This window comes from Trichosurus vulpecula, chromosome 9, assembly GCF_011100635.1.
Source record: "Trichosurus vulpecula isolate mTriVul1 chromosome 9, mTriVul1.pri, whole genome shotgun sequence".
Taxonomy (NCBI): domain Eukaryota; kingdom Metazoa; phylum Chordata; class Mammalia; order Diprotodontia; family Phalangeridae; genus Trichosurus; species Trichosurus vulpecula.
Genome location: NC_050581.1, coordinates 110,804,161 through 110,823,938, shown reverse-complemented (window position 1 = coordinate 110,823,938; position 19,778 = coordinate 110,804,161). Strand labels below are relative to the sequence as shown.

Here is a 19,778-nt window from a genome sequence, read left to right as displayed (position 1 = left end):
ACCTGGGAGTAAGGCAAGTTTGCAGGCTGTCTGGGAGGGAGGAGGGTCAGGCAAAGACCTTAGTACTGAATATCTCCTAAGGAAACCAAATGTGAATTAGGGGACTCAGTCAAGATGCTTACTTTCTCAGAAAGAGGAAATTTTTACATCATCAGCAGACTTTACATGGGAGGGCAGGGGGGAGTGAAAGCAGGGAAGGATGGGTAGAGAAGAAGCTGTTTGGAACTTGAGCTATGTCCTTGTGTCTGGCTTTTAGTAGCTAAGGGGTGCAGTAGATAGAACACTGGAAATGGAGTTAAAAAAAACCTTGGTTCAGTGGTAGCTAGGTGGCTCAGTGAGTAGAGCACTGGCCTTGGAGTCAGGAGGACCTGAGTTCAAATCTGGCCTCAGTCACTTGACACACTTAGTAGCTGTGTGACCTTGGGCAAGTCACTTAACCCCAATTGCCCTGTCTCCCCTCTTCTAAAAAAGAAAGAAAAGAGCTGAGTTCAAGTGCAGCCTCAGACACTATGTGACCCTAGGTTAAGTTAATTAACTTCAGTTTTCTCTTCTATAAAGTAGAGATAATAGTACCTACCTTCCAGGGTTGTGAAGATAAAATGAAATATTTGTAAAGCACTTTACAAACCTTAAAGCATTATAGCAATGCTATCATACGAGCCCAGGTGTTTCTATCTGTGATGTGAGTAGTAGAAAGTCTCTGGCCTCTAAGAAGAATGTGATGGAAAGGGATTTCCAGCTACAATGTAGAGAAGTATCTGCTGCTTCAATTCCCTTCTACCCTAGCCTTCTAGGGGTGGCCTGGACCCTGTGACCTTGATTATGGCCTCATGCTTAAGGAAGTGATTCATATATGGCAGTTCCTAAATGTATATACTGAGACCCTGGGGGCAGGAGGGAGTGAATGCTCTTGTTTCAGGGTGGATGAGCTCTCCCTCTGGTATCCTGGTCATGCCTTTCACTGCCACCACAACCAGATTCTTGGAATCTCTGAAGCTGGGCTTGGGACAGGCTTTGGCTTTGCCCTGGTTAGACATAGACACACATGAGTCCATCGGGGTGATAGACCCAAACAGAGACTTGGCCCAGTAATCTAGGGCTCAATGTAGAACATACAGATTTGTAGGGTATTCGTTTATATACAGAGGTTCCCAAACTTATTTGGCCTTCTGCCCCCTTTTAAAAAAATTACCCAGTGCCCCCTCTAGAAATCTACTTTCTTTAACCCTTTGACGTTTTTGTTTTATTTTGAAATTTGTGTCACCCTAGGCTACTACCTCCCCCCAATGGGTCCTGTGTCCCCCAGGGGGCGGTATTGCCCACTTTGGGAACCTATGGAAGGATACATAGATGAGAAACACTGTAGGATGTGCATGGAAATCACTTCATGAACAGCTAGTAATGGGGGAGCATAAATATGGAGAGGATGGGAGGAAATTTGGGGGTATAGTCTTGTCATCAGCTGGGTAAGGATAGGTAGGATAAATATAAGGTTGTCGTTCGTTCATAGAGTTAGAACTGACCATTGTAGTCCAATGTCCTCCTTTCACAGATCAGGAAGCCAGGCCCAGAGGCTAATTGATTTGCTCAGGATCACACAGGTAGTAAGTGGCAGAACCCAGATTCAAACTCAGGTTCTCTGACCCAAATTTCATATCCAAGAAGACTTCTTGGAGGAGGGGATACTTCAGCACCTGTTTCAGTGATGGCCTGGGAAAGAGGATGGATTGTGGAGTTTGGGTTGAGCTCCAGTGTAAGCCTGAGAGTGGGGATAGGGTAAGATGATGCTGAAGGGCCTCAGAGGGGTATCCCACCGTGCCCCTTGACCTATGAAGTTAGAGCAAGATAGGAACCATTAATTAACCCACATGGAGTCCACTTCCGCGATCAACTGGTCATGCAGGAACAGAGCACACACTTCATGGGCCTGTGCCTGGGCAAGAGGGCAAACTCCAGGCTCCTTCTGGCGTCTGGGTTAGCCCTACCCACCACACCCCATGGCCTTTTCCCTTGCTCTGTTCCTCCAGTCCACTTCTCCTTGAGGGCCCGAAGGCACCTTCCCCTCACACTCCGAACTCCTGAGTCCAGAGCAGCTTGATCCTTGGGACCCCAGAGTTAGGTTCTCAGTTCTTTGCAAGATCATAAAAAAAATTAATCTAAATTCTTTTGCAAGAGAAGTCATCTTCAGTAATGATTCAATGTTAACAATTCTTGACCAACTCTACACACATACCCTCCTCCAGAACCCCGAGAGGTATTAGAGACCTTTATAACCACCCCCTTCCCCATTTTCTGCTTGAGAAATTGAGTGCGAAAGGACCTTGTCGAGATTGCCGGGGCTGGTCTCCCTTGGGGATCTTTGAGAAGGAGTCAAGGGTAGGGGTTGGCCCTGGGGCTGGAAGATGTGAAGGGTCTGTGTGCCGGGGGAGGACAGCCTTGTATCTAGAGGCCCCGCTGCCAGGGGAGCTCCTGGGGACGTGGTGCCGTCTCTGAAGTTAACTCAGTTGCTTGCTCGGCCCGGTACGAGCAGCGGAGGGCCCCGGGATTACCGGGTCCGACCTTCTCCCCTCCCTCTCCCAGCCCACGGGGCGGGGCTTGAGGGAGGGTTCCCCGCCCCCACTAGGGGCTAGGGGCGGAGCCTCGGGCGGAGAGCGGGGAGGGAGGAGGAGGCGGAGCCACGGGGCTGGGCGGGCTGCGGAGGTGGAGCCTCGGGGCCCCGCCTTTGGGGGAGGCGCCATCTCGGGCCGGCTGAGGAGGAGGTGGCCCCCAGCCCTCAGGCCAGCTTGCCCGCTAGCTGTTCCCGGCTGCGCAGCGCCCGCCAACGCTGCGGCCCATCCCCATGGCCTCCCCCCGGGAGCTCACGCAGAACCCCCTGAAGAAGATCTGGATGCCGTATAGCAACGGACGGCCGGCGCAGCACGCGTGTCCGCGCGGAGGTGAGGGGCTAGGCTGCCGCTCGCGTGCCCGTGAGGGGGCGCGCATGTGGGGGGGTGTGCAGCTTGCGTCTCCGCGCTGAGCGGGGTGGTGGTGAATACATGTGTCTGTCTTCTGGGAGGAGGGGGCGCGCGCGTCTGTGTTGCACCACGCATGTCCGAGTGGAAGTGAGGGGCGTGGGTGCACCTGGAAAGATGTGGGGGTGGAGGGCAGGCAGGCATAGCGCAGGTGGCCCCGGAGGTGGGATGGCATGGCGGTCACTGCACGGGTGTCTGCGCGTGGAGTAGGGGGCATCAGCAGGCTTGTCTCCGGAGGTGTGCTTCTGGCCCGTGCACCTTTCACCTGTCAGTGAGGGGTGTGCGGAGTGCCCTTAGAGGGCGGTAGCGGCTGGGGCCGAGTGGAAAGGACATTGGGGAAGGAAGGGGGGGATATGTCAGAAAAAGCTGTTCCTCTTGGTAGCAGGAAACCCAGTTTAACCCGAGAGGTGGTGAGGATCCCTTGGAATATGGAATGGAGTCTGGAGACCTGGGCATTGGGAGGTGGGTGAAGGCAGCCCTAGACGCTGGGGTGGGGACAGGAAAGCAAAGCCTTCTTATGCAGAGGGAAAAGCCCAGGGTTCTAAGAGCCAGATCAGACACTGACTGGATGTGCAATCTTGAACAAACCACGTCAATTCTTTAGACCTCAGTTTCCCTAAAGGGGTTTCTAAGCCTTTTTCAATTCTAAAATTGTTTGGTTGCCCAGGGTGAGTGGAGTCAGAAGTCTCAGTGTGGGTAGGATGACTGAGGCTCTTTCCAGGTGTTGAGCTATTGAATGGTCTATGACGCTATGAAGAATAGGCCAGCATTGGCAGGACAGTAGTTAAGAGTGAGGCTTATTGCACTTTGACCTTTGGGTGTGTCAGTCTGTGTACTTGTGAGAAAACTACCTTTCCCCCTCAGGATAGTGTTTCTGAGTGTACTTGTGTGTCTGAACTTCCCTTCTATTGAATTTCCAGTCTCTAATGTATGTGTGTTGATGATGTATATGTATAGACATTTTCTTCCCACCCTCTGGATATATATGAGCTTGAAGCCAAGGTAGCCTTGGTTAGGGCAACCTAACCTGGGCTGGTCCTCAGAAGAGGGTCCAGGATTCATGGTTCAGAAGAGGAAGCAGAGGAAGGCCGTGTACCAGCTGGTTTGCAGCCCAGCTGTTCCTTTTCTAGGCAAGGGCCCTTGAGCACCCTGTGTTTGGCAAGTCCTTGGCAGCCGGTGAAGGCCCTGTTGCCTTCATTGGTTGATCAACAATGGGTCTAGATGGAACATTGAGTGAGAGGCAAAGGACCAGAGGGGAGGGGGCGTAAATGTCCTCTCGCTCCCCTCTAACCTTTTATGACAGAACTTCATTTCCCCTCCCTTCCCCCACCCCTACCCCTAATCTTTGTAAGTTTGACTTACCTCTTATCTTCCTCTCCTTCATCCTCTGGTCTGACAAGTTTAAGTTCCATGTGGAACCCTCACATCTGATAATGAATCTTTCAACCCTGAGGTGCTAGAGTAAGGGAGCAGTCACGCTTGAATGGGACCAATCAGGGCAAATCCCCACATAGTAAGCCTCTTCCTTTTGATTTGTGGACCCTGTCACTCCACCCCAGGCCTCAAGTTGGCCACTCCAATGTAGACTTAGCCCCTGAGGATAGGCAAAGACCTTTACCCCATCACTGTATGTCTCTGCAATCATGCACTTCCCTCCACCCCTTCCAACCTCAAGCAATACAGTTTTGCAACTAAAAGCTCTCATGGTGCCAAAGTTGGATTCTTTCTGACTCAAGTTCCCTAAAATCTGCTACATTTCTCCTGTCAGACATGCTATCAGGAAAACTTGGGAACTTGGCTTTCGTTTATGAGATTTGCTTTCCAAGCTAGTTCTGTCTTTATACTCAGTGGGGGTTGGAAACCATACTATCTATATACAATACATGTGCCTGCATCCTTTTGGCAGAATTTCTTTTCTGTTTCCAGGGAAACCATCCACATTTCTCTGTTTGAATTCACACTTAAAAATAGAGCCAATCAGAAAATAAGTTTCTGCTTCTCCTTTAGGATTTTTCACCCTTCATTGGTTCTACAAATATTTAATCACTTGTGTACTGTGACGGGGTGGGGGGGTGGAGGGAAGGGAAGGGAGTTGAGGAGATAAGACAGATTCCCCACTCTGGAAGAAGGTCATCGTCTGGGATTGCAGAGGGAGAATAAAATAGGGACATAGAGCAAAGCAAGTTGTGTTAAACACCGTGAGTGGTTATAGACACTGGACTGAGGAAGCTCAGAGAGAAAGATGGCTGTTAGATGATAAGATTAGGGAATAGTTCCTAAAGAAAGTGACATTTGATCTGGACCTCCAGGCCAACTGGAATATAAAAGGGAATTTTATTCAGTGAACTGTGGGGAGCAACTGAAAAGTTTTTGAGCATGGGAATGGTTAGATGTATACATTAGGAAGATTGTTTGGGAAGCTATATGAAGTATACATTCTAGGGGAGAGCCTATAAATACAGGGAGACTATGTTAGGAGGCTACTTTAATAGGCCATTTGAGAGATGTGTGGACATAAGCTAGAGTGGTAGCTATGGGAGTAGGTAGAGGGGAGGCATATTTGAGAGGTTATTGTGAAGGTAACTTCAACAGGACTTTGAACTTGATTGGATATGGGAGATGAGAGGAGGAAAAATCAAAGATGACTTTAGAGTTTAAAGGCTAGTGTTGAAATTGGTGGTGCCATTAACAGAAACAATTAAAATGATTTGTAAGCTATTCTCTAGTATATAAGTGGTCAAAATATATTAGCAGTTAGTTTTCAAAAGGAAAAACTCAAACTGCCAACTACCATTCAGGAGGAAAAAAAGGAAAGTGCTAGTAATTAGGGAAATGCAAATTAATGCAATTCTGAAATAGATGATGAAGTGCAGTTAAGACACTCACCTTACATCACCAAACTGGTAAATATGAAAAAGAATAACATTCATTTTGGTAGATGAAAGTGAGTTCATTTACTGCCGGCAGAGCTATGAAATTTTGTTTTGGAAATATTGTGAAATAATCTGGAATGCTGGTGAAATACTGTTTTGGAAAGAAATACATATTTATACCATAAAATTTGCAAAACTGTTCATGCTTTTGCCCCAGCAATCCCACTTTCAGGATTTTAATCGCATGAGGTTATTGACAGGGAAGAAAAGGCCCATGCGAAAATATTCACAGCAGCCCTATTTGTATTAGTAAAGAGTTGAAAGCAAACTCTGTGCCCCGCAATTGGAGGATGACAGAGTAAGTTACGTGACCTAGAAGAATACCGACCTGTAAGAAATGAGGACTCTAAGGAACACAGAGAAGCGGAGGAATACTTGGCTCCCAGGATGGAAAGATGAGCCAGAAGAAGAATATATATATGGACTATAACTGCATAAATAAGGGCATCATTAAAATTCAGAAGAGAAACACTCCAAAGGCTCTGATCTCATCAATATGGTTTATTCCTCTTGTAGCACAAGTCACCATTTATCTCATCTGTCTTATCCAATGCTATTCTTAGAGCACTCAGGGCAACTGGAAATTTACCCAAGGAAATTTTCCCCAGGTTGGGGATTTTGTTTTTTATTAGAAACTTAACCTCAAACATCACTCCAAATAACCTTGTATAATAGTGATTTACATCTAAATTAATTAGACTTGGATCTAGAAGGGACATTAGAGAACAGTTAGTTCAACTACCTCATTTGACATAGGAAGAAACTGAGGCCCGTAGAGGTTAGGAGATTTAGACTAAGTAGTAGAGCTACTAGTATTGTAGAGTAGAAGTTACCAAGAAAAATTAAGCTAGGAAGGAACCATCTAGCTTACTTTTTGAATATAAAGATGGGCCAGCTTTCTATCCATAGCCTTGTGGGGGAACAGCATCCTGGGGTTTCTGTCTCACCTTATTGGTTAGTATAGTGGGATCTATGTTGACAAAACAAAATTTGTCAATAAAACGTTTTAAATATAAAGTCTGAAGAAGGAATTTTACATACAAAATCTGAAGGAGGAGCAGGGAGTTTTCAGTGCTGGTAGACTATCCAGGTGGTAGTTGGATTTGTGGGTCTGGAGCTTAGAAGAGAGGTCAGTGCTAGAAAAAAAAGATTGGGGGAACAGCTGCATAGAGGTGATAGTTGAAGCCATGGGAGTGAATGCAGTATTCTAGGGGGAGAAAGAGGGGATCCAAGGATAGAGTTTTGCAGGAAAGAGTGATGGTCACATTCAGGAGGCAGGATGAGGAAAAAGACACAAGGAAAACTTTCTATAAAGAGTACTCTGGGAGGTAGGAGAAGTACCAAAGGAGATCTGTGTCATCTAAGGGAAGAGAGAATGTGGAAGGAGGAGCCAGTCAATATTGTCAAATACAACCGAGGCCTGAAAGAAGATAAAAGACTGTTTGGATAAAGTTGTTTAGGCTTGGGTATCAGGTCATTTGTGACCTTGAAGTGGACAATTTCCTTAGACTGGTGGGGATTTAAGCCTAATTACAGGAAGCTGAGAAGTAGGAGTGGGAAACAGCAAAAGTGTTAGTATTTTTCTCTGGATATTTTAGCAAAAGGAACAAACCAGTCTTTCTCCTGGCTTCCTTGTCTCAGAAAAAATGAATTCACCTCAAGAAGCATTTATTAAGAAGCTAGATGTACAAAGCACTATGCTAGGCTGTGAGGATACAAAACCAAAAATGAAACTTCCCTCAAGGAACTTTCCATTCTACTTGAGGAAAAAATCTGTCCACCAGATAAGTAAATAGGAAATAGATACAGAACAACCTCCTTCTTAAAGAGATGGAGAGATCGGGGAGGAAGATCACTGCCTACTGGGGGTGATCAGGAAAGGCCTGGTATAGAAGGTGGCATTAAAGCTAAGCCTTGAAGGACACTAGACATATCAGAAAGGAAAGGTGTGAAGGGAGAATATTCCAGGCATCAGGGACAGGTAGGGTTCAGAATGTTGTTTCCTGAGCATTAACAAGTAAGCTGGTTTGTCTGCAATACAGTGTGTGAGTAATGTGAAACCAGTCTGGAAAGGGGTTGCAAGCGAGATTGTGAAGGACTTTAAATGTCAGAAGAAGGAGTTTGTTTCTTATCCTAAAGGGAATGGGGAGCCACTGAAGCTTGTTGAGCAAAGGAGTGACATGGTTGCACAAAAATGGAGGGATCTCTCCTTAGCAAGAAGAGATTGTGGTCTTAGTCTGTGTGCCTGTGGTTCTTTGTATATGCCAGAAGCCCCAGAGCACTCATACAGGCAGGGGAGAAGATGATCACAGTCCCATCATGGTCTTCCCTCCAATACTGGCACTTATGGCATTAAGAATAGGTTCCTTCACATGCACACTCACACATTTCCTGACCCATGCCATTCATTCTTGGTCCTCCAATCTTAGAGATCATTTAGTTCAATCCATACAATGAATTGGCTTGCAGGGTGCCATTTTTCTCTTTCTTAACCCCTCTCTGGAAAAGAGTCACACATTTATCGTTTTCCTGTTTTGTCATATCAGCCAATCTGATAGGTGTGATATGGTAGCTCAGAGTTGTTTTAATTTGCATGTCTCTAAACAATAGTGATTTAGAACATCTTTTCATATGACTGTAGGTGGCTTTAATTTCTTCATCAGAAAACTGCCTGTTCATATCCTTTGACCATTTATCAACTGGGGAATCAGTCCTGTGTTCTTGCTGCAAAAAACCAAGATGCTACGTGTACCATGATTTCCTGGCTACGCAGTGAATATTTCTAAGGGAGCAGTCATATAGGCTTTCAGCCCTCAGAAGGCTGTTGTAGGAGAAGACTGGGTAAGGGTGAAGTCAGAAAATCTTTTCTTAAGGTTTCAAGGATTTGTGGAGCTTGGAATAAAAAGGAATGTTTGCCTTCTTTGTCCCATCTTTCCTTTGTCAGGTCTCATTGATCTAGTTCCATTTGCGTGAGAAACACAAATTATAGCTTCATAGAGATGTAGTTGAACAGACAGCAGTTTATGAAAAAAAAAAAACCCACCCCAGGTTAGTGGATTATAGGCTCAGTATGAGTCTGAAGCATAAATTGGTGGCAGCAGCATCAGCAAAAGCACAACTGTCTACATATATACAGAGAAGCTCACTCCCATAACACCATAACCAATAGGCAGAATTGCAGAGGAAGTGAAGACAGCTGCCTGAGAGGTAGAAGAGAGGGAGTTGAGGAGAAAAGACCTCTGAGGTTTCTGGGCTAACCTTCTATCCCATGCAGATAAGCCCTCAATGCTGTCCCTGATAGGATTGTGCAGCATCACCAACTTTTGAGCATTTTCTGCTGTCACTTCTTTTTTTTCCTTAATATCTTTCATGCTTTTTAAAAAAAATTTCTTGAATTTTTTGTTACATTTTAAGCTCTGAGGTCCTTCCCTTCCTTACTTCCTCCCTCCCCACCGTGCACTAGAGACGGTGAACATTTGATACAAATATGTACTAATCTAAAACTATACTACGCATACTTCTCTATCAGTTCTTTCTCTGGAGGTAGCTAGCATCTTCATAATCCTTTGTAGTTGACTTCAATATTTATAATATTCAGAATAGCTTAGTCATTCACAGTTATTCTTTAAACAATATTGCTGTTACCATACACATCATTCTCTTGGTTAGTTCCTTTTTTTTTTTTTTGGACAGATGAAGAGTGAAAAACGAATCTTAATTCTCATAAAATCTCAATGTTCTTCCATCATTGATGATGTCATAATAGGGCTTGTGATGGGGAGGGACATCAATATCCACAATATGTCTCCCCCTCTCAAGTGGTACGTTTGACAAAGATTTCAAAATTGAGGAAAAAGTAGGATAGTAAAATCTAGTGCGTGGAAAGAATTTGGATTATAGTTAGAGCGCCTGTATTCTAGACCTTGCTCAACCACTGGGCAAATGCTTGGTATTCACTTCTTCATCTGTTTAAAAAAAAAACACACACCAGGGTCCAAACAGATTCCTTCTAGGTCCCTTCATGTGCTGTCATTTAATGATTCTAAGATAAGATGAAAAAAATCGTTTGCTTTTTAGAACATCCCTTTAGACCTTTTCTTCTTGTTTTCTGACAACTCATCTCCTTTTATAATCTTTGACCTTTTGAAACTGCTTTGTTTACTTTCTGGCTGTAGCGATGATTTGGAGGGTCACAGATTCCTCAGGGTTGGTGGCCTTGCTGGTGAGTTAGACACTGTAAGAGATTTGCAATGTTGAAGGTCAATCCTGAGCTTTGTGTGGCTGGGGGAGGGGCTAATTTTCTTTTCTAGTGAGAAAATCATAGGATCACAGTTCTAAAAATGGAAGAAATCTTAAGAGATCATCTAATTCAATCTCCTAATTTTTCAAATGAGGAAAGGGGCCCAGGGAAGTTGGAAAATCATTAGATCCAAGCTCTAAATGAGTTTCTTCTACCCATGGCTATTAGGAAGCACCGAGCTGAAGGCAGGGTGTAATCCTAGGGAAATGTTTCATTTTGCCTCTTCTTCCTCAAAGTGTTTGGATTTTATTACTAAGTTATCACAAGTGGTTTTAGAGATGCATTTGTTATCAATAACAAAATTAATGGGAGGTAGCTGGTGGCGGAGTGGTTAGAGTGCTGAACCTGGAGTCAGAAAGGCCTGAGTTCAAATCTGTATTTAGATATTTACTAGATTTGTGACTCTGGTCAAGTCAGTTAATCTGTTTGCCTCAGTTTCTTCAAACTGTAAAATTGAAATAATAGCACCTACTTTTCAGATGTAAGGATCAAATGAGATAATTATTGTAAGAAAAAACTACTTAGCACAGTACTTGGCATATAGTGGGGACTATATAAATACTTATTCCCTTCTTTTCTCCTATCATAAGCTCTTCCATCTTCTAAAGTACTTTGACATCTTTTCCCTCCATTCATCCTCAAAACCTACCTATGAGATAGGTGGTACCAGTGTTATCTCCATTTTATAGATTAACAAACTGAGGCTCAGTGACTCCAGTAGATTGTGAGCTCTCCTCAATGGCATACACTTGTCTGTTTGCCTTTGTAACAAAGGGCCTGGTGCTGGACAGAAGCTTAGTGAACCCATATTGATTGACTCACTAACTCACTTGGCTGTAGACAAGATCTAGGCCCAAAGGCTGTCTCAGTCCTCTGTGCTTTCCCTTGTACCATCCTGCCTTGGTATCTCCAGTTATTTGCCATACCTTTCCTGGTACATTCAGAGAATCTTTATCCGTAGGGGAACCAAACCACTTAATTTCTGTGATTCCCTTCCAAGCAAGGCAGGGGATAGTGTCCCATTTAGCCTTTATGAATGAACTATGTCCCACTTACTTGCAAGACTCAGTCTTTTTGGCCTAGTCTAAACAGGTCCTCAGAAATAGACTTCCTAGGACCTGGGGGTGTAAGAGCTTTATAGCCTGGCCCAGGGTGCTCAGAAATGGGGCACAGAAGCCAGAGATCAGTGACTTAATGGCATAGGCAGAATACTAAAGAATGGGTATAGGACCTGGGAATCTAGGAACTGGCCCAGGGTGCTCAGAAATGGGGCACGGAAGCCAGAGATCAGTGACTTAATGGCATAAGCAGAATACCAAAGAATGGGTATAGGACCTGGGAATCTAGGAACTTCATGCTTGGGATTGAAATTTTCTCTTTAAATTTTTCTCTTTAAACTGTGAGTGGCATTGTAGGGTAGTGGTTACAGAGCTGGCTTTGGAAGATTTGGGTTCAAGTTGCCAGGCAGGTAGTCACTTGGTTTGGGGAGAGTGTCCTTATCTGTAATGACTATGAACTCATATCTGATCTAAATATTGGAAAAATAACCAAAATAAAATGCTACATGTACATGATACTCTTTAGGTTTAGAGAATTAATTTTCAACTCAGTGCCTTGTTTGGCAACAGAGATGTCAAAATATTACTAGGCAGACTCTGTTGTGCTTTGTGTCAGTGTGTGCTCACACCCTGCCCGAGTGTTTTGGGGGAAGAGGCTCCCGGTTTGTGTGACCTCTGCCCTGTGGGCCCATCTCCTGGCAGCTGTATCTGCAGAGCAGTTGGTACCCTGAAGAATGGAAGGAGAACTCACTATTTTTGCTTTCTCTCTTCAGGATAGACATGGAATTATTCTGGTGGGTGTGAAATGGACAGATTTACCTTCATCGAGGGGGTCTTGGGGAGGCCATTGCTCTGGAAAACAAAATGTTAAGACTTTCTCATAGAGGAAAGCTTATGGGGTTTGACCTTGCTCTGCTGCTAAGTTCAGAAAAATAACTGGCTGTTGGGAAATTCAGATGCATGGGGTCAGACTTTTGTTTCAAAATCTCTCCAGGATTGTAGAACAAAGGATAGACATCTTGGGTAGAACATGGGTTTTGAAGTTAGAGGACCTTGATTTATGTCTCCAACAATGCTACTACTTGAGTGATCAGTAAAAGGAGAAGGTTGGATTATATAATAGTGGCATGGACTTGATAGGACCTTCAAGTGTGTACTCTCTGGTGGGAAGGAATATAGGCCTGGCCAGAACTGGAATGGTGGGGATAGATCTGCACGCTGAACCACCAAGCTCCTAGGGTCATAGATTTATAGCTACAAGGTGAGGTGGGGCTTGGACGTCAGCTAGACCAAAGCCCTCATTTTACAGATGAGAGAATAAATGATTTGCCTCAGGTCAAATAGGTATTTAAGTAGCTGTGCTGAGATTTGAACTGAGGAGGTCATTTGACTTCAAACTTAATGCTTCTCCCCACCCCTCCACTGTGGTTGAGAACTAGTCATAGGCCTCCCAAACTTTCCTGGTAGCTAAGCCTCTCTCCCTTTCTTTCTATCTTTTAAAAAAAAATTCATTTTAAACTCAAATACAAAATGAGAAACCCAGTAGAACATAAGAGAAGATTTGATAGAAAACAATAAATTTCCATTTCAAGAAAACCTATGTAGTAAATACCACACGTTGTTTTCAAAGCTACTCAGCTTTTCTGTGCTTCCTTCTAGGTTTTCTTTTGTTCTCTGATGAGCACTTTTTTTTCTCCTTTCCCTTCCCCCTAGAAATGGCTATAATTAAAACATGGACATCTATCTGCATATATATACACATCTATAAACATGTACACACATATATGTTATATGCATATATATGTGTAATATTGAAGAGGGTTTGGTGTGAGGGGTGCTCGACACCCCAAAGCACCGACACACCGGGTCCTGCCGAAAGAATTCAACACAAGCTTTCTCAGCCAAGGGAAAAGATAAAGTTTATTAAGAGTTAGCCAAATAGGCCTGCCCCAAGAGATCCCACCCCTTGTGACACCTGTAAGGAAAGCAGGCCAGATCAATCTGAGCTAGATTGGATCTGACCACCTTCATGGAGGCAAGATGGAGATTATATACACAAAGATTGTGGGAGGGATTGAGGGGTGGTCTGGGGTGACCAGAGGAGGGGTTTAGGGAGGACTTGAGGAGGAGTCTAAGGAGGAGCTTGATGGGACCAAGATGAGGTCAGACCCCAGGGTGGGAAATAGCTGAAGGCTACATGGAAATGACAGGCAATAGAGGGCTAGGGTAACAGAGCCAGGGTATAGATATTTTGATCAGGATTAAGGATGGGAAACAGGATTAAGGGTGGGAAACAGCTGGACAATAGAGGGCTGGGCAAGGTAGGCATTTGGGCCTAATGGTTATAGCCTCAGGCCAAGGCCAGATCAAGTGGGAAAATTCAAGGAGGGTTCAAGGGGTTCCCAGAGACTGTGCCCTCATCATTCCCCCCTCAAACAAATGGGACCCAAATTCTTTTGGGGTCAGGGATGAAGGTCTCAGCTTCTGAAATTGCTTCCTGCTGGCAACGGGTGTAGAGTTTGTCCCTGCCTGGATGGGTCCTGGTCTGAGCAGTCATCTGGAAGTTGATGGCGTGGAGCCTGGAGAAGATGAACTTGGCAAAGAGGTCAAGCAAACACGCAACAAACAGGCAGTATAGGAGTATTGAGAAAAGACAATTTCCCCAGAGGGAATTAAAGATGACTATTTCATACCTAGCTCCCCTAACCACTTGTTCTGTGTACCACACTGCTTTGGGGTTCACGAGTGTGTAGCACATGCAAATTAGATCGGGGGTTTCTAAGAGCAAGCTTTGATGTTTGGTGAGCCTGTGGTTAGCCAGGCATTGGTGGCCCTCTGCTTCCAGGGTGCTCTGGCAAGTCAGAGCTTCTAGGGGCTGGTCTGCTAGAGGCTTAGAAGCTTCCTCAATTGGCATGGCTGTAGCAGCCAGAGAATCTAATTGTTTTGGAAAACAGGGGTCAGACCCTAAGGACTGGGTTAGGATTCCCAAAGCCTGTCCTCTCCTTCCATCAACATACTGAGTGAAAGGTTTTTCTAATTTAGGTAAAGCTAATGCTGGAGTGGTGGTCACTTTTTTCAAAACCTCAAAAACTTTAGCCTGGTAGGGGCCCCACTCTAGAGGGAGCAAGTCAGGGCCTTGAGTGGAGTCACAAGGAGGTTTAGCAATGAGACCAAAATTAGAGATCCAGAATCTACAAAATCTAGCCATGCCTAGAAAAGTTTGGAGTTGTTTAATGGGCAGTATTGTCCTCTTCTTTTCTGAGGTTAAGGATTGAAAGGTAGGCATTAGTTCGTGGCCCAGATACTTTACAGATTGGCATGCTATCTGGACTTTGTTCAAGGAGGCTCTATAGCCTCGAGTAACTAAGAAGTTCAGGGTTTCTGGGGCCACGGCCAAAGAAGCCTTCCAGGTGGGGCTACAAATAAGAATATCATGCACATACTGAATTAAGCTACTGCCAGTTAATTTCAGGTCCCTTAAATCTTTTCCCAAAGCCTAGCCAAATAAATGAGGACTATCTCGAAACCCTTGGGGCAAGACTGTACATATTAGCTGACATGAACTTGATTCCCCTAGAAGAATCCATTCAAGGACAAAAATAAATTGTGAGTCTGTGTGCCAAGGTATACAGAAAAAGGTATCTTTGAGGTCCAGGGTGGAAAACCATTGGGTACCCCAATATGGGTTGTGGCAATGCATAGCAATAACAGCTTCATTAACAGCCGTGAGATCTAGAACCATTCTGTATTCTCCGTTAGGCTTCCTTATGGGAAGGATTGGAATGTTGCAAGGAGATTGACAAGGAACAAGGATTTTATTCTTAAGGGATATTTCAATTAATGGTTGCAGTCCCTCCCAGGCCTTGGGCTTAATTGGATATTGACAGCAATTGGGGAACACATTAGACTCTCTGAGGCGACTAAGGACAGGGGTGGCTTGAGCAGCTTTGCCAGGAATTCCCTGATCCCAAACAACTGGTTTGACTGTCTTCCACACTTCTGGGGGAGGTCTGGTGAGCAGAGGGAAAAGAGACCTGCGAGGTTTAACTAAAGAAAATTGGCTCCCCAATTTCACCATCAGGTCCCTTCCCAACAAGGGGGCAGGGCCAGAGAAGGAGTGTTCAAACAACAGATTCTTGATGCCCATGACCCGATGGGTCGAGGGGCATGTGGGGCCAGAGCAATTAGTTAAAACAAGAGAACATAGCTGTGATAAAGTGGGTAACCTTACCTTCTACCTTGATTTTGCCCAGGGCTCCGTGAGAGAGGTGGAAAAAGTGGGAGCACTGCCAAGGGCCAGGCTTTCCCCTCCTTCCGAGTCTTCAGAAGACTGGAGGACAGGGTACTGGGAGGAGGCTCTACCACTTTTGCAACCTTGGGGACAATCTTTCCTCCAATGTCCCTCCTGGTTACATGTTGGGCATGGTCCTGGAGGCGTGGATCCTGGGGGCTTCCTCCAGGGGGGCAACCTAGAGGGGCACTCCTTGGACCAGTGACCCTCCTTGTGGCATTGAAGGCAGGTTTCCCCACTGCCCAAGCCAATGGGCTTCCAAGGGCCTCCCTGAAGGGGCGCTCCTTGGGTCTTTTCCTGGCCATGGCAGCAGCCAAGAATAGAGCATGTTCTCTGTCTCTAGCCCTTTTCCTGCGTTTTTTTTCCTCTGCTGCAACCAAGTCTCTATTGTTGAAAACTCCAAAGGCTGTCTCCAGCAACTGGACCTGAGGAGTTTGAGGTCCCATTGCCAATTTCTGCAGTTTCCTCCTAATATCTGGGGCAGACGGATTAATGAAATACATGCTAGGTGGGATATAGGAAGTCCCACTTCCTGTGAGGTAGGGACTGGGCAGTGCTGGCTGAACTAGATTGGACTGCAAGGCCAGGGGATCAGGCTGACAAGGGAGAAAATCAGTTGATACCTGAGGAGGGGTAGAGGTCAGAGGGGAAGATACCCCAGAGACCCAGGTGGGTGCTACCTCAGAGAGAGGAGCTAGGGGAGGAGATATTGCTGTGGGGGCAGGGACCGAGGCTGGAACCTGAGTAGGCATTGCCTTGGGGGTAGGGCCCATGGTGGTGTAGGCCATGAGGCGAAAACCTGAGTAGGGGTCCCTTCGGCTGGAAATTCCTTCCTCCTTAGTAAAGGAGAAGTTAGGAGTCATTGTTGGGAGACAAACAAAATAAAACAAGAAAACAAAATATATAGAAGGTACCTGAAATTTTCCCAAATTCCCAGCGCCGAAACAATTGAAAGGATCTGGCACATGCTTCCGGATGGGGCATCTGTCCATGTCCTCCATGCCTCAGAAGCCATGCTTAGGTTCATGGCCTCCGACATGACCACTGGACCGAGTACCACCTGAGGGTGTCAGGCTGAACAGGACAGCCTCTTAGCTGTCCGACCCACTGGGACCACTAAGGTCAGGCCCGAGAAGCACCTCCAAAATGCTTGGAGAGTGAGGAGGGGGATTGGGAGAGGAGGAGGCTCACATACCTTCAGTCTTGGCTGGAGAAGAACTTGAGATTAGCAGTGCCTCCTGGTCAGGGAACCATAATGAAGAGGGTTTGGGGTGAGGGGTGCTTGACACCCCAAAGCACCAACACACCGGATCCTGCTGAAAGAATTTGACTCAAGCTTTCTCAGCCAAGGGAAAAGATAAAGTTTATTAAGAGTTAGCCAAATAGGCCTGCCCCAAGAGATCCCACCCCTTGTGACACCTGTAAGGAAAGCGGGCCAGATCAATCTGAGCTAGATTGGATCTGACCACCTTCATGGAGGCAAGATGGAGATTATATACACAAAGATTGTGGGAGGGATTGAGGGGTGGTCTGGGGTGACCAGAGGAGGGGTTTAGGGAGGACTTGAGGAGGAGTCTAAGGAGGAGCTTGATGGGACCAAGATGAGGTCAGACCCCAGGGTGGGAAATAGCTGAAGGCTACATGGAAATGACAGACAATAAAGGGCTAGGGTAACAGAGCCAGGGTATAGATATTTTGATCAGGATTAAGGATGGGAAACAGGATTAAGGGTGGGAAACAGCTGGACAATAGAGGGCTGGGCAAGGTAGGCATTTGGGCCTAATGGTTATAGCCTCAGGCCAAGGCCAGATCAAGTGGGAAGATTCAAGAAGAGTTCAAGGGGTTCCCAGATACTGTGCCCTCATCAAGATCATACTATGCATATTTCTATTTGCAGTTCTTTTCCTGGAGTTGGATAGCATCTTCCTTCATAGGTTCAAGTCTTCCCATGTTTTTCTAAATCACCCAGCTCATCTTTTCTTATATCTTGAGGGGGGAATGATGAGGTGATGAGACCTAGACCCCTAAAAGGAAAAGACCATGTCTTTGAAAAAGCAACCCAGTTCCTGAATTTTCCCATGCATTTCAGCTGCCCAGATGACTGGCCTCTGCCCAAGGCACCTGACCCACCTAGATACTTAATACTCCTTTCATAGTCACTCTTGGCCTACCCCAGACTACCTACCCACTCTTTAATCCCATCCTGATCCTTTCACTGTCCGTTTTGTAGATAAGCATCCTTCTCACCCGCATTAGTCACAGGTTCACTAGGAACCCTTCTGGCTTCTATTGGCCTTACTATAAAATTCACCCCAAGTGGAAGAAGGTTTGAGTTCCTGAATTCATTTCAGGTTGACGCTGTCATATACCACAGCTTGTTTTAGCCATTCCCCAGTTGAAGGGCACCTGTCATTTTAGCCAATCTGATAAATGTAAAATGATATCTCAAAGTTGTTTTAGTTTGCATTTTTCTAATCAGTAACTTAGATGCATCAATGATTTAGAGCATTTTTACATGACTAAGTATAGTTTTGATTTCTTCATAGAAAATGCCTGTTTACTCTCTCCCTTTCCAGATCCCTCTCATTCCCACCCTCCTAGAAGAATTTGACAGGTTAGGTCATAGTGGTTATGATGGGGTTTAGACTCTGGGAACCCCCTTGGAATCCAAAAGAATTTGGGTCCCATTTGTTTGAGGGGGGGAATGATGAGGTTGCAGTCTCTGAGAACCCCCTTGAACCTGGAATACAGTCTCTGGGAGCCCCCTTGAACTCTCCTTGAATCTTCCCAGTAGATCTGGCCTTCCCCTAAGGCCATAAGCCTCACATTATCATTAGGCCCAAATCTCTACCTAGCCTTGCCCTTTATTGTCCAGCTACTTCCCACCCTTGGTACTATCAATATCCGTGTCTTCTGCTACTTCCCACCCTTAATCCCATTCTCTTGGTTCCTGGAGTCTGACCTCATCCCAGTCCCATCAAGACTCCTCAAGACCCTCCCTAAACCGCTCCTCCCATCACCCCAGGACTACCCTAGATCCCTCCTACAATCTTTCTGTATATGAATTTCATATTTGCCTCCATGAAGGCGCTCAGATTCAATCTAGCTCAGTTTGAATCTGGCCTGCTTGTCATAAAGGGTGAGATTTCTTAAGGCAACCCATTATGGCGAATCTTTAATAAACTTTGTCTTTTTCCTTGGTTGAGAAGGCTTGGGTTGAATTCTTTCGGTAGGACCAGGCATGTTGGTATTTTGGAGTCTCCAGCACCCTTAAAAACACATGGTTCCCTACGATCATCATTTTTCTTTAACCTCATCAGTTAGTAGGTGCAATTTCTGGGTTGGGTTTGAGATCTTTTAGATGAAAGAAATAAGCAGTACCCACTGGGCTACAGTGGGGACCCAGGCATGCATCCATTTCAGCTATATCTGGACCCAGCTGACACACCACAGCCCCTTAGCTTGTTTTTTGTGCTTAGTATGTGCTCTGATAGACCAAGATTAAATCCTCCCACAGAAAAGAGTGGGGCAGATGTGCCAGTTCTCATCAACTGGTCATTGAGAAATAAACTCATATTGGTGAAACAACATATAGCCATGCAAAATAATAATTATTTAATATTAGCAGTGGATTCTCAAAAAGCTTTGCCTAGAAGACACTTTCTCAGTTAAAAATCTTAAAACATATATCTTATCTGCTATAAGCTTTAAGTAAAATCACAAACAAAAGCATTTCAGTCATATTCTTAATCAATGGGAAAATAAACTTTCCACTTAACACTTATCAGACTAGTAAAGATGACAAAAGAGGAAAATGTATATTACAAATATGTACATATGTATATATCTATTGTAGCTATTTTCATTAGTTACCCATCAATGTGAGAAAGCTAGCCAAATTATGGTACATGAATATGAAGAAATGGTGAAGGGAATAGTTTCAGAAAAGCCTGGAAAGACTTGTATGAGTTGATGCAATGTGAAGTGGGCAGAACCAGAGAACAATTTATATAATAAAAATAATATTGTGAAGATAACTTAGACTTAGAAACTCTGATCAACACAATGGCCAATAGACCAGTTCCAAAGGACTCATAATGAAATATGCTCTCCCTCTCCAGATAGAAACTCTGAGTGCAGATTAAAACATTTTATTTTATTTGTTGGATTTGGCTAATGCAGGAA

At 45.0% G+C, this 19,778-nt stretch overlaps 1 protein-coding gene across 5 annotated transcripts in view; it reads left to right on the top strand.

Moving 5' to 3' along the window:
* The window catches only part of PFKFB4 (6-phosphofructo-2-kinase/fructose-2,6-biphosphatase 4), a 79,778-nt gene that overhangs the window by 4,518 nt on the left and 55,482 nt on the right, over window positions 1-19,778 (top strand). Inside the window, exon 1 of one of the 5 annotated variants that reach the window (XM_036738411.1) lies at window positions 2,635-2,936. The exons of 2 other annotated variants lie outside the window; for them this stretch is intronic. In XM_036738411.1, coding sequence (XP_036594306.1) covers window positions 2,840-2,936 — 97 coding nt within the window. In that variant the 5' untranslated portion in view covers window positions 2,635-2,839. Of the gene's footprint in view, window positions 1-2,634; window positions 2,937-19,778 lie in introns of those variants that run through there. 2 more of the 5 variants (XM_036738410.1, XM_036738409.1) reach the window with 2 other exon arrangements.